The sequence below is a fragment of the Leptonychotes weddellii genome, chromosome 5, assembly GCF_054177405.1.
Source record: "Leptonychotes weddellii isolate Sample4059 chromosome 5, ASM5417740v2, whole genome shotgun sequence".
Taxonomy (NCBI): Eukaryota; Metazoa; Chordata; class Mammalia; order Carnivora; family Phocidae; genus Leptonychotes; species Leptonychotes weddellii.
In genome coordinates this window covers 96,992,111-97,015,709 of record NC_138373.1, presented here as the reverse complement: position 1 = coordinate 97,015,709, position 23,599 = coordinate 96,992,111, and the positions used below count along the sequence as shown (strand labels likewise).

Below are 23,599 nucleotides of genomic sequence, written 5' to 3'. Positions count from 1 at the left end.
ATGAAGTCCCAAAAGTTCATTTTTGCTTTTGTTTCACTAGCCTTTGGAGATGTATCTTGAAAGAAGTTGCTGTGGCCGATGTCAAAGATGTTACTGCCTGTGCTCTCCTCTAGGATTTTGATGGATTCCTGTCTCACATTGAGGTCTTTTGTCATTTTGAGTTTATCTTTGTGTATGGTGTTAGAGAACGGTGGAGTTTCATTCTTCTGTATATAGCTGACATGATCTCCTCTTTATCCATTCATCTGTTGATGAACACTTGGGCTGCTTCCATAATTTGGCTATTGTAAATAATTCTGCAATAAACATAGGGGTGCATGTATCCCTTTGAATTAGTGTTTTGGTATTTTAGGGATAAATACCCACTAGGGTGATAACTGGATAATATGGTAGTTCTATTTTTAATTTTTTGAGGAACCTTCATATTGTTTTCCACAGTGGTTGCACCAGTTTGCCTTTTCACAAAAAGTGTACGAGGGTTCCTTTTTCTCCACATCCTCACCAACACCTGTTGTTTCTAGTGTTGTTGATCTTTGCCATTCTGACAGGTATGAGGTGATATGTCATTGTGGTTTTGATTTGCATTTCCCTGATGATGAGTGATGATGAGCATCTTTTCATGTATCTGTTGGCTATCTATATGTCTTCTTTGGAGAAATATTTGTTCATGTCTTCTGCCCATTTTGTAGTTGGATTATTTGGGGGTTTTGGTGTTGTGTTATATAAGTTCTTTTTTTTTTTTTTAAGAATTTATTTATTTGAAAGAGAGAGAGAGAATGAGCAGGGGGGAGGACCAGAAGGGGAGAGAGAAGCAGACTTCCTGCTGAGCAGGGAGCTCAATTCAGGACTTGATCCCAGGACCCTGGGATCATGACCTGAGCCAAAGGCAGACACTTAACTGACTGAACTGCCCAGGTGCCCTATACAAGTTCTTTGTATACTTTGGATACTAAACCTTTATTGGATATGTCATTTGCAATTACTTCTCCAATTCAGTAGGTGCCTTTTAGTTTTCTTGATTGTTTCCTATGCTAGCAGAAGCTTTTTATTTTGATGTAGTCCCAATAGTTTATTTTTGCTTTTTTTTTCTCTTGCCTTAGAAGACATATCTAGAAAAATGTTGCTATGGCCAGTGTCAGAGAAACTACTACCTAGGCTCTCTTCAAGGATTTTTATGGTTTCAGGCCTCACATTTAGGTAATTAATCCATTTTTATTTTATTTTTGTGTATGGTGCAAGAAAGTGGCCCAGCTTCACTCTTTTGCATGTAGCTGTCCTGTTTCCCCAACACCATTTGTTGAAGAGACCATCTTTTTCCCATTGAATATTCATTCCTCCTCTGTCAAAGATTAATTGAACATATATTCTTGGGTTTATTTCTGGGTTTTCTGTTTTATTCCAATGATCTATGAATTTTTGTGTCAGTACCATACTGTTTTGACTGCTACAGCTTTGTAATATAACTTGAAGTCTGGAATTGTGATACCTCCAGTTTTGTTCCTCTTTTTCAAGATCACTTTGGCCATTTGAAATCTCTTGTGGTTCCATACAAATTTTAGGATTGTTTGTTCTAGTTCTGTGGAAAATACTGTTGGTATTTTGACAGGGATTGCATTAGATCTGTAGATTGCTTTGGGTAGTATAAACATTTTAACAATGTTTCTTTTCCCAACCCTTGAGCGTGGAATGTCTTTCCATTTTTTGTATTGTCTTCAATTTCTTTCATCAGTGTTTTATAGTTTTCAGAGTATAGGTCTTTTACCTCTTTGTTTAAGTTCATTCCTAGATATTTTATTGTTTTTTGGTATACTTATAATTGGGATTGTTTTCTTAATTTCACTTTTTGCTGTTTCATTACTAGTATATGGGAATGCAACAGGTTTCTGTACATTGATTTTGTATCCTATGGCTTTACTGAACTCATTTATCAGTTCTAGTATTTTTTTGGAAGAGTATTTAGGCTTTTCTATAGTCTCATGTCATCTGCAAATAGAGTTTTGCTTCTTCCTTACCAATTTGGATGCCTTTTATTTCTTTTTGTTGTCTGACTGTTGTGGCTAGGACTTCCAGTATTATGTTGAATAAAAGTGGCAAGAGTGGACATCCTTGTCTTATTCCTGGTCTTAGGGGAAAAGTTCTGTTTTTCACTGTTAAATATAATGTTGGTTGTGGATTTTTCACCTAAGGTCTTTATTATGTTGAAGTATGTTCCCTCTAGACTTACTTTGTAGAGGTTTTTTTTTTTTTTTTTTTTTTTTATCAGGAATGGATGTTGTAATTTGTCAAATTCTTTTTCTGCATCTGTTGAAATAATCATATGGTTTTTATCCTTTCTTTTGTTGATGTGATGTATCACATTGATTGTTTTATGAGTATTGAACTACCACTGCATCCCAGGAACAAATCCCACTTGATTGTGGTGAATAATATTTTTAATGTATTGTTGGATTCAGTTTGCTAGTATTTTCTTGAGGATTTTTGCATCTGTGTTCATCAGAGATATTGGCCTTTAGTTCTCTTTTATTTTGTGGTGTCTATCTGGTTTTTGGTATCAGGGTGATACTAGCCTCATAGAATGAACTTAGAAGTTTTCCTTCCTCTTGTATTTTTTGGAACAGTTTGAGGAGAATTGGTATTAACTCTTTAAATATTCGGTAGAATATAACTCTTTAAATATTTGGTAGAATTCACCTGTGAAGCCATCTGGTCCTGGACTTTTGTTTTGGGAGAGTTTTTGATTATTGATTCCATTTTATTTCTGCTAATTGGTCTGTTCAAATATTCTATTCTTCCTGCTTTAACTTTGCTAGGTTATATGTAGGAACAAAGAGACCAACACTTGATTTTGTTTATTTTCTCTATTTTTTAATTTATTTAATCAATTTTCAGACCATTCTTTATCATTTCTTTATTTCTTCTTGCTTTAGATTTAATTTGCTCTTTTCCAGTATCTTAAGGTGGAAGGTTAGGTCTTTTTTTTTTTCTCTCTTTTAATTTAAGCATTTCCCGATTTAGATTTTCTCTTATGTATTTATTTTGCTGCATCCTCTGAGTTTTGGTACATTGTACGTGTACAATGTACATGTGTTCATTTCCATTTATTGTAAAGTATTTTCCATGATCACCTGTGAGGTCTTCTTTGACTTATTGGTTCTTTAAGAGTATAGTGTTTATTTCCCACATATTTGTGAATTTCCCAAATTTCCTTCTGTTATTGAGTTCTTCCCATTGTGATTGGAAAATACACTTTGTATTCTTTATACATGCTCTTTAATGCATTGAGTCTTGTTTTATGGCATAGCATATGGCTATTCTGGAAAATGTTCAATATGTGCTTGGAAAGAATGTATTCTGTTGTTGGTGAAATATTCTATAGACGTTTGTCAGGTCTAGTTGGTTTGAAGTATTGTTCAACTTTTCCATTTCCTTGTTGATCTTCTGCCTAGCTGTTCTATTCACTGAAACATTGCAATTATTATTCAATTGTCTATTTCTCACTTTAATCTTATTGTTTCATTTACTTTGTATTTTATTCATTTACTTTGGGATTTTTTTGGTATATGATTATAATTTTCATAATTTCCTGATATATCAACACTTTTATCATTATAAAATATTCTTCTTAAAAAAGATCTTTAAAAGAAATTTTAAAAAATGTTCTTCTTTATCTGAAGTAGCATTTTTTGTTTGTTTGTTTGTTTTAAAAGTCCAATTTATCTGACATTAGAATGGCCACTCAGCTCACAGATAGTACATGATATATAATTTTATCCCATTTACTTTTAGCCTATTTACATCTTTGGATCTTAAGAGTATCTTCTATAGAGGGCATTTTATTGGATCTCTGCCTTTGAATTCTTTAATGATATTGATATTATGTCTTGATTTATATTTGCCATTTTACTTTGTTTTCTATATGTCTCATGTTGTTTTTTTCCTCCATTTCTTCTTTACTGCTTTCTTTTTTATCAATTGAATGTTTTTGAGTATAGCATTTTAATTTCCTTAATAAATTTTTCACTATATTTTTAATTGCTTTCTTAATTGCTGCTTAAGAGTTTACAAAATACATCTTATCAGAATCGACTTCAGATTTATACTACCTAATTCCAGTGAAATATAGAAACATTACTCCTTTATGTGCTCTATTTCCTCTTCCTTTTGTGGTGTTATGTTTGTTATACAATCTACATATGTAACAAACCCACAATACATTTTTATAATAACTTTATATAATTTTATGTTTCTTAGAGAATATGGGAGAAGTAATGAGAGAAATTACGTATTTATAGAAATTTTTATTTGAACTGTTATAGTTAGCATTTCTAGGTTTCTTCTTTTCTTCCTGTGGATTTGAGTTATTACCTGGTGTCATTTCCTTATTCCCAAACAGCTTTGTTTCCACCTGCCTCATTTTTGTCATTATCATCAAATATATTACATTTCTATACATTATAGATCACTAATATAATCGTATACTTATTAGCTTATACAATTGTTTTAAAATAAGTTAAGGGTAGAAAGGAAAAGAAATGTGCAATTACAGCATCTTTTATAATTACCTGCAGAATTACCTTTATCATTACTCTTTGGTTGTTTTGTATTAATGTGTGGTATTACTTGATTTCAACTTGAAGAACTTCCTTTAGCATATCTTGTAAAACAGGTCTACTAATAAACAAATCTCTGTTTGGTTTATCTGTAAATGTCTTTATTTGGCCTTCATTCTTTTTTTTTTTTTTAAGATTTTACTTATTTATTTGACAGAGAGAGAGAGACAGCGAGAGAGGGAACACAAGCAAGGGGAGTGGGAGAGGGAGAAGCAGGCTTCCCGCCGAGCAGGGAGCCTGATTTGGGGCTCAATCCCAGGACCCTGGGATCATGACCTGAGCTGAAGGCAGACGCTTAACAGCTGAGCCACCCAGGCACCTGGCCTTCGTTCTTGAAAGATTGATTTGCTTGTTATAAAATTCTCAACTTATAGTTTTTATTTTCCAGCACTTTAAGTATGTCACCCCACTGTCTTCTGGCTTCTAGATAAAAACACGGAAGTCAGCTATTTATCTTTTGGGGTTCTTATATATGTGGTCATTTATCTCTTGATGCTTTCAGATTTTCTTGGTCTTTGATTTTCATCATCTTTAGTATCACCTATTTGTATGTGGATCTCTGTGTATCTGCCAAACTTGGAATCTATTGAGTTTCTTGAATGTATAGATTAATGAATTTCACCAAATTTGGAAATTTTTCAGGCATTATTTATTCAAACATATTCTCTGCTCCTTTCTCCTTTCCTTCTGGTACTCCCATTATGCATATGTTGGTGCATTTAATGGTGTACCCTTGTTTCTTTGAGGCTCTGTTCATTTTTCTTAATTCTTTTTCTCTCTGTTCTTCAGATTGTATTTCACTATTGATATCTGTTCAATTCTTTCTTCTGTCTGCTCCAATCTACTGTTTGAGCCCCTCTAGTGAAGTTTTTCTTTTTGGTTATTGTACGTTTCAACTCCAGAATTTTCCTTTTCCTCTTTTTCTAAATGTAACTGCTATCTCTGTATTGATATTCTCTATTTGATGAGACGTTATTATCATACCTTTCTTTAAAACATGGTTTTCTTTAGCTCTTTGAACATATTTATAATAGCTGCTTTGAAGTCTTTATCTGCTCAGCCAGACATCTGAAACCTCTCAAAGGCAGTTTCTAATGCCTTTTCCCCCTGAATATGAGTCATCCTTTCCAGCTTCTTTGCATATCTCAATTTTTTGTTGAAAACTGGGCATTTTAGATCATATATTTTAGTAACTGTGGACACTAAATCTCCCCCTCCCCTCTAGGACTTGTTGCTTGCTTGCTTATTTATTTGCATAGTTCCTTGGCGGGACTATTTCAGTGACATCTATTTTCCCTGTGCAGTCTTTGATGTCACTCCTTGGAAGGCACAGCCTTGGACATGTACACAGTCACTCTGATCCTCCTGGAATGATAGTGTTTTTAGCTGGGATCTCTGTCTCTTTCCCAACTCCCCATTAAGTTTTTAAGCTGGTCTGAATCTACTGATACCATACTCAGCTCTTAGTCTCCCCTAATTGCTAGATGATTGCTCTATTCTTTCAATAACATCCTAGAGGAGTAAATTACTCTATGGTCTGATTCAACTAAATTTAAGCCCTTTGGCCAGGGTAGTATTACAGGTCAGTCTTTGAGGTCAGGTAAGACCTCAAAAGGAGCCCTTCTTAGCTGTCTCTTTCCTTGGTTCTCTCTGTTAAAATCCAATTTGATCTACCATTTTGCTTGTTGCTCTCATTGAACTATCACCCCTTTCCTCTTAGCTGCACACCATTAAAATCTTGTTTTCAATAGCATCTTTAGGCTTGAAATTCTCCCATGTCCTCTCTCAGATAAGCTCATATCCCTTAGAAAAAGCTATGGAACTTTTTGTCCTTACATCTTGACTCTCTCCTAAGGAAGATACATTGCACCAATTCTGTGGATCTAGGGATAGGACCAACTTCTCAGAGTAACAATCCCACTTTTTAAGCAGAATGCTGAGTCATAGCCATAGCCCCTGGTCTTCTTGGCTTGCCCTTCTCAGCATAGAACCTCTGCCCCACCAGTGATTTTGAACAGGGTTGATTTGAGTCTTGTGCTCTTAACCTACCATACCTGGGGTAGATCTTCTGTTCTATGAGTAGGGACTGAGTGGCAGAGCCTCATCCACTCTTGCCTGTAATAAAACTTCTGTGAACTGGGTGAGATGAGAATTGCTGGTGGTTTGTCCCTCCCAGGGAGAAAACCTAACCCTAAGAGGGAGCTGGGGAAATAGAGTCTTGTGTTCCCATCAAGAGTAAAACTGTCATCTTGCTGAGGTAGGAGGAGGGGCAGGTCATGGTTCAAATGTCACAGACACTGTTTTTACCTAGATATAAATTTTTGTGAATTAGTGTTTTCCATTTGTTGTAGAACCTTAGGATAGTTTTCAGAGACCTTAAATGGTTGTTATATTTTATAATTTTCACCAGTTATGGTTGTTTCGCTGGAGAGTGAGGCCACAGGGCTCCTCAAGTTGCCATTCCAGGAATGTTTCCTCTCTTGGCTATATTTTTAAAGGTAAATAACTTGGCAAGGGAGGCTCATGTTCTTATTTGCTCTTTGAAGCTGGTTAGCTCTATCCATGTCCATTCTTCCCCTTTCCCACTTCGTTCATATTGGTCTGCCAGATGATAGGTCTACTTCCCATAATATGACTCTCTGACCCACATCTTCTATTCAGTTCTCTTCCCAAGACTGTCCTTACCTTGATGAACTCTGAAGTCTTATACTGTGTCTTTTTAGACACATCTTCTAAAGTCAAGATGTGTAATCTAAACTTTTTAGCATTCTCAGCAAATTTTTAAAAGACTTATTTATTTATTTTAGAGAGAGAGAGTGCACAAGAGGAGGGAGAGGGAGACAGGGAGAGAAGCAGACTCCCTGCTAAGTTGAGAGCCAAACCTGGGGCTTGATCTTACAACCCAAGATCATGACTTGAGCCAAAATCAGGAGTCCGATGTTTAACTGACTGAGCCACCCAGGTGCCCCTCAGCAAAATTTTTACTCATGTTTGGACTTTTTAAATAACATTTCCATTTAAGTAGAGATTTAATAGAGATTAAGTAGAGATTATTCATTCTCCAATGATCAACCCATGTCAAGACTGATCAAGTTTGTCCAGCAACGCATCCTTCTTGTAAGCTGTGCCTTTTCATCAAAGATGTGATTAAGGGGGCGCCTGGGTGGCTCAGTTGTTAAGCGTCTGCCTTCGGCTCAGGTCATGATTCCAGGTCCTGGGATCGAGCCCCGCATCGGGCTCCCTGCTCGGCGGGAAGCCTGCTTCTCCCTCTCCCATTCCCCCTGCTTGAATTCCCTCTCTCGCTGTGTCTCTCTCTGTCAAATAAATAAATAAAATCTTTAAAAAAAATGTGATTAAGGAGAAGTAAATTGAGAATGCCACATAGAGTTGTGGAAAGTCTGATACAAGGGCTCAAAGATGCCATTACTTTGGAAAGTTTACCATTTCTGGGAATCCAGTCCTTTTTATTACATGTTGAATTGAGTAAGGTCTGGTCACTGAGACATCAACAAAATTGACAAGAGAGCTGATATTCAAGTAAATCATATACCTGTCAAGTGGAATCAGAACTCTTATCTCGTTTAACTTTCCTAATGGGAAATAACAGAAAAGTTAATTATTATAAATAGAATATTTCTTGATGAGCATGGAATCTGAATAAGAGATGTTAGCACAATCAGGTTTTCAAATGGTAAGATAGCTATTTCCATTAATTTCTAACTCCTTTTCTTAAATTTCAATGTAACCCCTTTTTCCTCCCTATAATATCTTGAGAAAGATGTGAACTGGGTAATCCCACTTTATACTTAGGAGAAACAGGCATTCCATGTTAATAACCTACCCAAGATCCTTGAGAAAGACAGAGGCAGAACCAGTACAGTAATAAAATATTCCTCTCTACTCATCAAAGTGAGATGCCTCCCTCACAAAGCTCTCCAGTATTTCTAGAATGCAAAGTTTTATTTCCCACGTTAGATGTTATCGGGCATAGATAGGTATGTGCTGTCAGTAGGAACTTTGCCCATCTATATTCATTCTCTATTCAACTGACTGAGGTTTCTGTTACCAAAAATACAAAATGTCTAATATTCTGGGAAGCTTGGGTGGCTCAATCAGTGAAGCATCTGCCTTCAGCTCAGGTCATGATCCCAGGTCCTGAGATCCAGTCCCGCATTGGGTTCTCTGCTCCCCCTGCTTGTGCTCTTTCTCTCCCTCTCTCTGACAAATAAAATCTTTAAAAAAATATCTAGTATTCTTAGAGATGTTCTGTCAAATATATAAACCAGATTCTGTGTTAAGTTATACAACATTTGCATGAATACTCTCCAGATGTTTGATGTCACAGAAAGAATTTATTTTGTTTGGGATTCATCAAAACCACATCCTCTCTGTTTGCATATGACAGGGCACTCTGGGACATGAATGCCAAAAAGAGAATGGATACATATGGCACTCTTTAGGGAAAATAAACTTTGCCACATTGCAATATAAGATGAAGTTAAGGAGTGTGATGTGACTTTAGAATACATATATCAAAAGTGAAGTAAAGTAAAATGTTTGGTACTTTTCAAAGAGCCACAAAACTTTGACAATAAAACCTAATGTGTATTTCTTCAGCTGTTTTGTAATTAATACTGATCACATAAGAGCAAGAGAAATAACCACATTCAGCCAATGTCAGTAGATCATGGCCAGCATCTATTTTGAATATTCAGAGCCAGTTAAATATTTTGAACATGTATTTTTTTACTATAAGAAAATAGAGTTTGATATATATCTGCAAGGTCTACCTTTTTTATTACATTGTTTAGATTATCTCTCTCCTTATCTTTGCCTGCTTGATCTGTCCTGTTACTAAAAGTGGTATATTAAAATTTCCTATTGGGGGTTTCTATCTATCTATGTATACTTTCATCTCCTGTAGTTTTGCTTCATAAAATTTGCTGTGTTATTCAATTCATAATATTTACATGTTATTTCTTCATTGTAGATAATGGTTTCTAATACTTACTTGTCATGTTTTCCTGATTTGAGGCTTGAATTCTACTTTGTCCCTTAGGATTGCTGCCCCTCTTCTTTGTTTGTGTTCATTTTCCTTGTACATTTTCTGCTTATCCTTTTAATTTTAGCCTTTATGAATCACTTTAAGTGTGTCTCTTACATATAACATGTTGGGTTTCATTTGCAAGTGAATTGAAAAATTTATTCTTTAAGTAAAATGTTACAACCATTCACATTTAAAAAAATTTTTGTAACATACAGAAAAATTATCCTTTTTAGTATTACAGTTTTAACATATGTACAGATTTGTTTTACCATCATCATAATTAGCATATAGGACAGTTCCCTCGCACTCCCTTCATGGAGTCAATTTCTCCCTTGGACCTAACTCCTGGTAAACACTGATCTCTTCTCTGTTGCTATAGTTTTGCCTTTTCTGGAATGTCATACAAATGTCATATGAATGGAATCATACAGTATAAGACCTTTTAAGATTGGCTTTCTTCACTCAACATAATGCCTTTGAGATTCATCTGTGTTGTTGCAGGTGTCAGTAATTTGTTCCTTTTTTATTGCTGAGAAAATAATTCTATCACACAGATGTTGTACAGTTGTCCTATAGTTTGTCCATTCATTCACTGGAAGAATATGGATTGATTACAGTTTGGGGAGATTATGAATAGAGCTGATATGCACATTTGTGTACAGGTATTTGTGTGAACATACATTTTCATTTCTCTGGGATAAGTACCCTATGAGTGGGATTGTAGGGTCATATGGTATGTGTATGTTTAACTTATAAGAAACTACCAAACTGTTTTATAGAGTAGCTTTATTATTTTGTATTCCCACTAGTGAAGATTTAAATTGCAGTTGCTTTGCTTCCCTATCAGCACTTAGTATTGTCAAGTTTTCTGTCCCTCTGCCCCCCACCCCCCGATATTCTGTGGACTTTCATTGTGGTTTTAATTTGCATTTCACTAATGGTTAAAGATGTTAAATATCTTTCATGTGCTTATTGGTCATCTGCATATCTACTTTGGTAAAATGTGTGTTAGAGTCTTTTGCTCATTTTAAAAATTGGATTGTTCATTCCCTACTGTTTAATTTTGAGAGTTCTTTACATATTCTGGATACAAGTCTTTTGTTGCATATGACATTTGCAAATATTTTTTCCTGGTCTTTCTTTTAAGTGTCTTTCACACAGCAAAAATCTTAAATTTTAATGAAATCAAATTTATTATTTTTTTCCTATATGGGTTATGCAAGTAGTTTCATATTGAAGAACTCTTTGACTAACTCCAAGTTACAAAGATTTTCTCCTGTTTCCTTCAAAAATTTGTATAGTTTTCTAGTTTCACACTTAGACCTATGATTGATTTTGAATTAATTTTGTGTGAAGTCTGATGGTTTTTACATGTAGACATCCAATTGTCCGAAAACCATTTGTTGAAAAGACAGTATTTTCTCCACTTAATTGCCTTTCCACCTTTGTCAAAAACCAAGTGGACATATTTATGTGGGTCTATTTCTGGACTATTCTGTTCCATTGATCTACCTACCTCTCATGGCAGTGTCTTGGTTGGTAGCTTTTTGATAAGCATTAAAATAAGGTAGCATGGGTCCTTCAAGTTTATTCTTTTTAAAAATTGTTTTAACTATTTTAATTTCTTTGTCTTTTCATATAAATTTTAGAATCAGTTCTCTAGAGCTACAAAAATTCCCAATGAAATTTTTTTTTCAATGATTTTATTTATTTATCAGAGAGAGAGACAGTGAGAGAGGGAACACAAGCAGAGGGAATGGGAGAGGGAGAAGCAGGCTTCCCACTGAGCAGGGAGCCCGACGCAGGGCTCAATCACGACCTGAGCCGAAGGCAGACGCTTAACGACTGAGCCATCCGGGCGTCCCCCCAATGGAATTTTTATTATAATTGCATTAGATTATAGATCCCTTTCATAATAAAATATGTACAACACATTTTAAAATTATAAAAGTATGATGGTGTAATGAGCACCCATGAACCAACCAGTCAATAAGAGAAGTAGAACGTTAAAACTTGTATCTACCTCTATGGTTCTTCTCTTATACCCATTAGTACTTTTTTCTTTGATGGAGTTAATAACTCAAGGACAGATATTCCAATTTGTTGAATTATTGGATCTTTGGATCACCTTTCACTCATGATTTTGCTATTAGAATTTTATTCCTTATGGTTGCCTAATCTAAAAAAATGTTGAGAGTAGAAGAGGTGGTAAACCTCATACTACTTTTTAAAAAACAAATTTTTAGTAGCTACGTTGAACTAATTTTAAGTTAAAGATTAGGTTTAAGGAGGTTTGCATTTTAATCTTAAGTGAAATATGGAACCGAAATAATTAATTTATTCAATCATTTATTACTTCTGAAGTTCCATAGGAACATACCAGTACCTTTTATATGTTATATGGAAATAAGTAAATATGTCCTGTAATTCTCTACAGTTCATTACATTTATTTATATACATACGCTATTTTACTTATTTATTTTTCCCCAGTTTTAGTGAAATACAATTGTCATATAACATTGCATTAGTGTAAAGTGTACAAGATAATGATTTAATTATGTATATATTGCAAAATAATCACCATAGGAAATTTAATTAACTTCCATCCCCTCACTTAGCTACAAAATCTTTTTCTTGGGATGAGAACTTTTAAGATCTACTTTCTTAGCAACTTTCAAATATACAGTGCAGTATTGTTAACTATAATCACCAGGCTGCATATTACATTCCCAGAATTTATCTTGTAACTGGAACTTTGTATCTTTTGACGATGGGTGAGGACCTATTCACCCTGAACCTCCCTGGCAACTACCAATCTGTTCTTCACTTAAAAGATTTAGAGTGAGATAGGTCTTTGTACTGCCACAGTACTCGACACCATGTCTGTCACTCAGGTAATCTTGAACGAGTAAGTGAAATGTATTTTTATGTCTATCAATACTATCTCAAATTTCAGATGAATTGTTTTACCATTTCTTTGAGATTATATTATGTTGCTTTTTAATGAAGACTAAGGACATAAGTAAAGCTCATGAAAATTAGTCTGGAGAAATGGAGCAATAGATATTCCTAGTCCAACCAATTGTGTTAACACCACCTAAGTCTCGCAATAGTCAGTTGGGATTTTTTCCTTTCACTTCCAGTGTATGTACATTTGAATGCTTCCTAGCAACCTTGGCGGGGCAGGGGGGTGGGGTTTGCCGGTAAAGGATTAGTGAAAGTGTAGAATGTTAGGTTGTGAAAACATTCTATGACCCCAGTGGGGCATTCAATAAGTGCCTGGTCATAGGAAACCTACATCACAGAATATATTTCTATTTTAAGGGAACTTTATTTGGTGAGAAACCTACTTATGAGTTAATGTAGGATGAAGATATTCAATGCAAAACTTGTATCAGGTTGACTATCAAGTATTAGAGTAGTTAGAATTAGTTCTTTTTTAAGTATTTACCAGTATAAAGTACCAACGTGTCTAGTGTTAATGTCATTCATTATCATGGCATATGAAAGGTTTAGATGTGTAATTGTGTATTTATGTGTAATACTAAAATTTAATATTTATAATGCACTTAATTCATTCAAAACCACTAAGTACCCAAGCCCTACTCTGGACTCTGAGAATACAGCAATGAAATATCTAGGTCATGTTCTAAATTTATAATTAAATGATGTATGTAATAAATTTTTGTTTGAAATTTGTCTAAACATTATTTCTCTTATAGGGAAAATTCTCCATTTATTAAAATTGTATTATAAATGTATTGAATTTATTTTTATTTTAATTAAGAAATAACTTAGATTTCTTAGCAATAAACTAAATTGATACATAATTGTTTTAGCAATAGTAATAATTTACAATATATATATTTGAAATCTATTTTACTTTTGCTTTCATGACAAGATAATATTTTCATTTGTATAATGTAATGTAACCCCTAATATTTTATCACAGTCTTGCTCAAGATTCATGAGGCTTAGGCTGTTATGGGATATAGTGATGTGATCCAAGATTATCACTCTGAATCTATTGTATATTTGAACATTGGCAATAGGCTTAATTAGCATTAATTAATTCTATTTTTCAATGTGTAATGCTGTACTGCAAGATCATATAAATGTGCCAGAATTTTACCCATTTTAGTAACACATTTTCTCAATTAACAGACATTTAAGGTTTAATTTTTAACAGAGATAGTCTGAAGTATTTTGACATGAAAAAGGTTCTTGTGTCTTGAAAAGAATTAGATCATAAAGCCACTAGGGGGCTCACACACTGTGTGTAAATCATGTGGCATCGCACATCCCATATACACTTCTGCGTACTTTAAAAAGAACGTAATAGCTGGGACAATGATAATACTTTCCGTAGTTTTGTGTGTGGGGTTAAGAAGTAATATCTTTATGGCAACAGAGAAGGGCACATTGACAGGAGATTCTAGAAAATACAGTAAACAGGGGAATTATTATCAGGGAAGTTAGCAAGAAAGGGTCAAAAATAGAAATTGGAGAAATGTTAAGTCTGGTATTAGTCCCTACGAACATCCCTTCTTAAGATTTGCCTATTGCTCCAAGAACACTAACTCTAGCTGTCAAGTCTTAGAGTCCTAGGGTTGGACGGAGTTACTTGTGCACAAATCACATTATATGGTATTGATTCAGATACCTCGTATTGAGAAGACGTTATTTGTAATCAATTTTTTTTATTTGTAATCAATTTTTTAAAAAAATGTTAGCTGGTCCATTTCCTTTAGAGTGAAGTTGTATCCGTATTCTTTCATTTTGGGCACCTGAGTGGCTCAGTCACCTAAGCATCCGACTCTTGATTTTGGCACAGGTCATGATCTCAGGGTCAGGAGATTGAGCCCTTCCTCTCTCTCTGCACTGGGTCTGGAGCCTGCTTAAGATTCTCTCACCCTCTCCCTCTGCCCCTCCTCTGTGCCCACTCTCTTTCCCTCTCTCAAAAAAAATATTTTTTCATTTTTTTTTTAAAGATTTTATTTATTTATTTGAGAGAGAGAGAATGAGAGAGAGAGAGAGCACATGAGATGGGGGAGGATCAGAGGGAGAAGCAGACTCCCTGCTGAGCAGGGAGCCCGATGCGGGACTCGATCCCAGGACTCCAGGATCATGACCTGAGCCGAAGGCAGTCGCTTACAAACTGAGCCACCCAGGTCCCCAATTTTTTCATTTTTTTAAAGGTCCTCCTTTCCTCAAATTCCTCAAAAGCAATTTGAGGCCTTTCTTATATAATTCAAATTCAGGTGTTTCTTTCGAGCATTTTTAAATATTTTATGAATTTCATCTATTTTGTTTTGTTTACGATCTAGGGACAGTTCAGCATTAACTTGGCAGGAACTGGAATGAAGATATCCAGCACAGCAAAGTGGCTTGCTCAGGGGAGTTATGCCTCTGTCATCATACACAGGTCACAAGTAAGTCCTGCTGGACCAAAACGCTTGTTTGAAATACTTCTGTGCTGTGAACTAGAATTAAAGGTCCTTTACCTTAACTTTAGAGTTACAAAATTAATGACTAATGAATTATTGCATAGATGAGGCATATTACATATGATGGGGCATAATATTAATCTATGAAATAATGAAACTGGGGTGATTCTTATAATATACATAGGTGGTCTTATATGCATATAAATTCATGTATAGGCTACCGATATCTGAACCTGAAATATCAAATGCCAGGGCATATAGATTCTATCTAGCTCAAGTTTGGGGCTAATGACTTGAAATTCATGTACTTCAAAAAGAGGTAGTACTGTTAGCTATATTTTAATTATTAAAGATTTGTTGGTTTTAGTATTTCAAAGTGAGGAGTAGGTGTTTGGTTTATTTACCTCACTGTTTGGATTTAGTGATGGGGTGGCCATTTTTCATTTAGCATGTAGTCTTTACAGTTTCTGTAAGAATTAGGACTATTTTTATGGTTGTGTGCATATTTTCCTCTGCCTTTATGCGGATAACATCGTACTTGGCTTTTACAGGTAGGACACATCTAATTTTGCTGGAATAGTGTCCTGGCACATACACTTCACGAAATGGCTCCTGTTACTGACAGTGACCGTGTCTCAGATAGCTTGACTCTATCTAGCATAAATCAGGAGCTATTTTCTAAGTGTTCTCACCTATGTTGCTAGTCAATCAGCACCGTCAATGGCCCCTGCCCATTCTGTTTTATGGTTTTTCTTTCTTTGGATACAAGTGACTTTTTTTACATTTGTATCAATATTATTTGTAATGAAATTCAATTTTCTAATATTCATAGACTAAAACATTCTATTTCTGAAGACTACACAACTGAGTTTTAATTAACGAAGAATTTAAATTTTGTATTGTTTCTGTCATTTGGGTAAGAAGTCAGCTTTTAGGACAAACAGCTATTTTTAAATTTTTATTTGGCATATTTAGGTCTAATCCCTTTTGGTAGAAGAATGGGAATAAATTAATTAAAGTATATTCTGAGCAGGTCTCAGTGTAAAAGAGCTCAATGAAATAGTTTGACCTTACTTATCCAGCTTTTAGATATCTTTTGGTTAATTATAAAAAGGTCACCAGTAGATATGAATATTCAGTATGATCATTCCTTTTGCTTCTATTTAAGTTCCATTCTAAAGATTAAGTAATTATTTAATCTACCGAGAATCTCTAGCTTGATCCAAAAATATTGCACATGAAAATATTTCCTGAAACCTGTGGCCTGGTATGAAGCGGAGACTGGTGGAACCCACATTTACACATGGAAATGCAAACTTCTTTTCATTTGCCAGGACATTTAATCAAGATTAAGTTTTTACTTAAACAATCTGGGAATAGGAATGTACATAAATGGGAATTTTTACTGCCATTCCTTTCTTCTCTGTTTACTTAGATTCTTGAGAGCTAAGAAAAATTTCTGAAAGAAAAGGCAACTTCAAAAGCCCCTGATCTCAGAACAGTCTTTATCCCAAAATGTTCTAGGAACTCAGTTTCCTTCTCTGCTCTCCCTCTTTAGGTCAAAAACAAAACAAACCCCCAAAACAAAAAAAAACTCACTTTCTCCAGAAACTCATATAGGAGCTCAAACTGTTTTTGCCTCATCCTATCAAACTGTCCTCAGTCCTTTGACTTTTGGACCAAGGATGGAAAGGAGTCTAGAGAGAACATCTGTCCCACCCCTCTCACCAGCCTCTGTCAACCTATTCCTCAATGAACGGCTCTGATTTTCTCAAACAAACAAACAAACAAAAATCTCCCTTCTTAGTTCTTTTCTTTTTTTTATTTAAAAAATTTTTTTAATTATGTTATGTTAATCACCATACATTACATCATTAGTTTTTGATGTAGTGTTACATGATTCATTGTCTGCGTATAACACCCAGTGCTCCATTCAGTACGTGCCCTCTTTAATACTTGACCTTAACTGTATACAAGTCATATTTTCCCCCATTAACCTCAAACATCTCATGGAAGCCTTAGAAACACAGCTTGAAGTATAGAATTTGTGATAAAATGGGGGGAGAAAACTGGACTGAAAGCAGTAATTATATTATAAATTTGTGTATTTCTTATTTAGCCTGTGAGAATCTTATATAACATCATGTAAATATTGGACAGCAAATTGGGAGAGGTTTTAACAACCTCACTGAAGCAAATAGACACCTTGATGAAAAATATGTGGATTGAGATGAACTGTCTAAATTATAATATGGTTTATAATCATCAAGTAGCTAATCTGAATCTCAGATTATCTGATTCCCATGACCACCAATTTCAACTAATCCTGAAATGGTATGATCTTTGACCTCAAATGTAATATAGGAAACTTTGGCTAATGATTTCAGCCGCATGATTCAAAGCATTTGCTTTTTCTGCCTATGTACGGTGATACCAGCTTGTGCCCGATTCTCCTATATTTCTGCCTCTTCCTATTTTCAGGATGGAATCAAAGTCTACGGCAGATGTGGAGGGTTCTGTGGAAAGTGTGTTCCTCACATGACTACTGGTCTCCCAATTCAAGTAGTATGAACATTCAGAAGCGGGAAGTATGAGGAGATATTCTCTGGAATATCTGCAAATAACTGGTGCTTGTTTCCTTACTCTTCCCTTCCTGAGATTTCCATGTCCAAAACGTCTGTGCTTTTTTTTTTTTCTTTCAGGGTGCTCATCAGGGAATCAAATCACTGCTTAATATTTCCAAAGCCTTCAAAATAAACTTAACAGATATGTGACTCTAATTAGGAACTTTAAAAGGACAGAATAATTTATGGTATAATGTACAGAGATATTTGAATGAATTATACCAAGATAATGTTGCTGTTAACAAACAGCTTGGACTGGATCACAGTTATATTATGCCTATAAACACACATATAAATCTCTACTCAGTATTGTACTGTACAATGAATGTTTATTCTACTTGTTAAAATGGAGCAAGTAAAAATTAGGAAAATGAATTTATTTAAAATACCTATAAACATTATTGAATCTGTCAGATAAGTAGCAAATCCATAGTCACATCAAAAAAGTACATAGCCATTATACTTTCTACTGATACAGCTTAGATACCTTGTTTTATATTTCCTTAAATTTTAAATTGTGGGTTATGGTGCTTCAAATAAAAAAAATCATCCTAAAAATGCAGTACACTTTTATATTAAAAATATATGCTTGGGTTAAATACTAAATATGAAAATTTGTGGATATAAAACAGAAGAAGATACGATGTAATAGAATTTTCCTTAAAACACCTACCTCTAATTTGATTGTACTTATAAGAGCAATACATTGTTTTTATAATGATAATATTCTGTCTCTATAACTCATATATGTATATATTAACTCTTAAAAAATCTATTTTCTCAAAGTTATGTACTGTATTTTATTAATCAAGTAAAGAAATTAGAATTATTGAAATTTTGAAACTCTTATTTTGGTAGACAAAATTATGTTTACATAAGCAAAATTTTTATTAGAGATGTTCAAGTTATTTTATATCTGAGGTTTCTCAAAGCCAAAACCTAAAAGATAGTATAAAAATTAACTATTCGTGGGCAAATTCTCAGGTTGTAAGAGATTTTTTTTCAGGTGAATAATTTGTGTATTATATAACAATATGATTTTTATTTTTATTTTATTTTTTTTAAAGATTTTATTTACTTATTTGAGAGAGAGAGAATGAGAGACAGAGAGCATGAGAGGGAGGAGGGTCAGAGGGAGAAGCAGACTCCCTGCCGAGCAGGGAGCCCGATGCGGGACTCGATCCCGGGACTCCAGGATCATGACCTGAGCCGAAGGCAGTCGCTTAACCAACTGAGCCACCCAGGCGCCCCAACAATATGATTTTTAAAAGAATCATAGACAATATTTTTCTAAGGCAACTTACTTTGTAAACCAAAAAATGAATCTACTAATAGATTTTTGCCAGTAAATAGTAGTATACTAGTTTTATCCACAAAGTGTTTTTCTGATTTATTATTATTTATTTTTCCCCAAACATATATTGTACCATATAAGGTACTAAAGCAATTTTGTGCCAATGTGGTTAGATAAACATTTAGGGATCTCTGTATCAGAAATGAAGTATTTTGCACTATGTGCCTTAAACCAGTTACAACCATTAATACAAAATGTGTAACATTTTCTAGAAAAGTTTTCATTCATAAAATCTTATAGCTTATAAACATTTAAATAATAAACATATTTGTGTGATACATTAGCATTTTGTTTTCATTTTCCTTACATGTTAAAAAAAAAGAATTCTTTACCAAAAAATCTATAACCCTAAAACCACTCCAGAAATTCAAATAACTTTTTTTTTTTAAGATTTTATTTATTTATTTGACAGAGAGAGGCACAGAGAGAGAGGGAACACAAGCAGGGGGAGTGGGAGAGGGAGAAGCAGGCTTCCCGCTGAGCAGGGAGTTCGATGCAGGGCTCCATCCCAAGACCCTGGGATCATGACCTGAGCCGAAGGCAGATGCTTAACGACTGAGCCACCCAGGCACCCTCAAATAACTTTTTATTCAAATTGTTGCAATTGGAATGGAAATGGCTCATGTCTGCTATACACCCTTCTCATGGCAGAGGGAATATGGGCAGGAGGCTGACAAAAACTTGCAATGCTTTTAAAAGCTTCTGTTTATACAAGGGATACTCATGTCATTGAATATATACTCATATTCAATTGGCCAAATGCAATCATATAACCAAATCCTAGTCATTGGGTCAGGGAAATATATTCTTCCTACAGGGAAGGACTGCCAGGCACGGGGAATTGAGGACTTAGAATTCTCTCCTAAGGGGAGGGAGCATATTCTTGTAAACAATAATGTTTTACCCATCCATCTTCAACTTCCCTAGAAATTGTCAAAGTACTATCCAAAGCAGTTAAATCAATTTAAATCACTGCTGGTAAGGTGTAAAAATTTTTAGAGTATCCACATCCTCAATGGTACATGAATTTTTAAAAAATCTGATCTGCTGGGGTATAGCATAGTATTGCATTATTTGAATATTTATATTTATCTGATTACTAGATTGGATGAGGATTCTTATATACATATTTTGCTATTAGGTTTCTTTTTCTGAGAATTGCTTGATCATTTTTTATTCCTTTGCCTCTCTTCTCCCCCATCTTTCCCATACCCCCTTTCTTATACTCCCCATCCCACTCCTCACTTCATTAAAAAAAAAAAAAAAGAAAAGAAACAAACATGAGGGAGTAAAGCATTTTATGTGAATGTGATTTAAAACATTTGAGAATCTCTTATCAAAAAGCATACTTTTGATTCTACCTTAAATTAATTGCAAATATTAATATGCAGTACATAGTAATTTTCTATATTTGTTTATCATTTAAGATGAAGTATTTTATCTACTTTTCCCACTCTTTAAGGGGCAGGATTTCTCTGCTCATGTTGAAGTCCAGTCCCCCAACCTCTGCTCTTGATTTCTTCTCACTCTGAATTCTCCAGAACCTTTCCCCAGAGATTATTCTCTCTCTCTCCCTTTCCTTTCTCTCCCCACTGGCTCCTTCTCTTCATCCAAAACACAGCATGTTCAATTCTCTCCATTTTATTTTATTTTTTACTATTTTTAAAAAATTTTATTGAAGTACAGTTGACTTACAATGTTTATTAGTTTTAGGTGCACACCATAGGGATCCCACAATTCCAAACATTACACAGTGCTAGCCATGATAAATGTAGTCACCACCTGTCACCATATAATCTTATTACAATATTATTGACTGTATTTCCTAAACTACACTTTTCACCCTGTGACTTGTTTATTTTATAACTAGGAGTTATGAAGTATATTTCACTCATTCCCCCCATCTCCCTCCCTTCTGTGGACCACCAGTTTGTTCTCTGTATTTATGAGTCTGTTTCTGTTTGTTTGTTCTGTTTCTTAGATTCCACATATAAGAGAAATCATATAGTATTTGTCTTTCTCTGTCTGAATTATGTCACTTAGCATGATACACTAGGTCCTCTTCTATTTTAAAACAAAAATATGTCTCCCCCCTCACCCATCACTACTCACTGTTCTTCCTCTTATTTTCTGAGAGAAACTTCTGAGAGAAACTACTATTCTCATGGTCTCTTCATCTTCACCTTTCATTCAAGCATTGGTCCATTATAACACGACTTCCAACCCTCAATATTTTATTGATACTGCTTTCACTAAAATCATAATGAACTCCTAATTGCCAAGCACAATTACATATTCTTTTTTTTTTAAAGATTTTATTTTTTTATTTGACAGAGAGAGACACAGCAAGAAAGGGAACACAAGAAGGGGGAGTGGGAGCAGGAGAAGCAGACTCCCTGCTGAGCAGGGAGCCCGATGCGGGACTCGATCCCAGGACCCTGGGATCATGACCTGAGCCGAAGGCAGACGCTTAACCAACTGAGCCACCCAGCTGTCCCTAATTACATATTCTGAGTTGTTGTTGGTTTTTTTCCCTTTTAACTTCTGAATAGCATTTGGCAAGGGAGAGGGAGAGTTCCATGAAATGCTGTGATTTGTTTAATGGTCTAGTGTATGATCTAGCTCGGTGCATGTTCCATGTGCACTTGAAAATACTGCATATTCTGCAGTAATTTTGTGTAGATTTATGTAAGCAAATATTCTATTGTTCAAATCTTTTCTATATTTTTATTATTTTTCTAATTGCAGTATCAATTATCGAGAGATACAATTTTTAAAATTGTAGTGTCAATTATAGTATTGAGTTTTTTCTAACTGTAATATTGATTACTTTTCTAACTATAGTACTGATAAATTATTCTATTAATATAATGCTAATATTGATGTTCTATTATATTAATGTTAAATTCTTCAACTATAACTGTGGATTTGTCTATTTCTCCCTTTAGTTCTGCCAAATTTTGTCATGAATTTAGAAGCTCTGTTATTAGGTGTCTATATGCTTATGAGTGTTATTTCTTTTTGATGAAATGACACTCTTCTTTTTTTTAATTAATTAATTAATTATTTTAATGTAGTGTTCCATGATTCATTGTTTGCGTATACCTTGACACCCTTCTCCTTATGAAATGTTCCTATATATCTCTAGTAATACTCCTTCCCTTAGAGTTTACATTGGTAGTGAAATAACTACATCAGCTTTCTTTTAATTAGCATTTGCATGATACATCTCTTGCCATCCTTCAATTTTAACCAATATATATCTTTATATATTTAAAATGTCTTTTGTAAATGGCTTATAATTGTTCTATGCTTTTTAAATTTTTAAATCCAGTTTGAAATTTGTTTTTTTCTTGAAGAATATAAGGCCATTTACATTTAATACAACTATTAATATAGTTGGACTTAAGTCTACCATTTTATTTGTATTCCATTTGTCTCATACATTCTTCTATTATTCCTCCTTTTCTGCCTTCTTTTGAATTTATTGATTATTTTTGTACTCAATTTTATATTTTATTTTTATGTATCCCCCTTTTGCTTTATTTTAATGTTTGCTTTAGGGATTCCAACATATATCCTTAACATATCACAGTCTACGTCGAATGTTATAAATCCAAAATACATTTTATATAAAAATTTTGTCTTAGCCAAGTGTCTTTTAAAATAAATATCATAAAATTATTCTTTATATATATCCACATATTTATTATTTCCTGATCTTTATTCTTTCCTATAGATGTGAGTTTCTTTCTATTATAATTTCTCTCCAGCTTGAAAAACTTTGTCCATAATTTCTTTCAGTTTGAGTCTGCTGGCACAAATTTAGCTTTCATTTACCTGAATGTCTTTAATTCACCCTCATAGTTTTAAACTTCATCTATAAATGTTGACATAATTTAAAACTTACAAATACTTCCCAGAATAGCACAAATAGTTCCCATATGTCCTTTAGCTGGATTCACTAATTTTTAACATTTTGCCACATTTGCTCCATCATCTTCCTCTTTTAATATATACACACCCACATACATATACACATATTATTTATTCTTATAAGTTGAGAGTAGACTGAGTACCTCATGACTTTTTATTACATAATACTTTAGTAGGTATTTGTTAAGAAAACAGGTAATCTCTAAAATAACCATAATATAGTTATGAAATTCAGAAATTTCACCACTTAATTTCTAAACAGACTTTAAAATACACTATTTTGGATCTGCTAGTAGGAATGATGATTGGGTTGAGTGCCATCCTTCATTGGTTGTTCTCTCATATTCTACTCTTTATCTTAAATTAAATTATCTCACATTATTCTGCACTTTAAATGCTTGATTTTCTCTCAAGTATGAGCTCAATGTGACCTCGTCCATAAAAGTTCCTGGACTGTTCTGTCTGGAATATTTTATTTTATTTTGTTAATATTTATTTATTTATTTATTTTGAGAGAGAGAGAGAGAGAGACAGTGGCGGGGGAAGGGTAGAGGGAGAGGGAGTCTTTTTTTTTTTTTTT

At 34.1% G+C, this 23,599-nt stretch overlaps 1 protein-coding gene across 1 annotated transcript in view; it reads left to right on the top strand.

The window, feature by feature from the left end:
* The window catches only part of ADAMTS20 (ADAM metallopeptidase with thrombospondin type 1 motif 20), a 160,158-nt gene extending 138,003 nt beyond the window's left edge, over positions 1–22,155 (top strand). The window contains exons 37-38 of the mRNA XM_081818953.1: positions 14,986–15,090; positions 17,587–22,155. Of these exons, the coding sequence (XP_081675079.1) occupies positions 14,986–15,090; positions 17,587–17,676 (195 nt within the window). The 3' untranslated portion in view covers positions 17,677–22,155. The remainder of the gene's footprint in view (positions 1–14,985; positions 15,091–17,586) is intronic.
* The last annotated feature ends 1,444 nt before the right edge of the window (positions 22,156–23,599 follow it).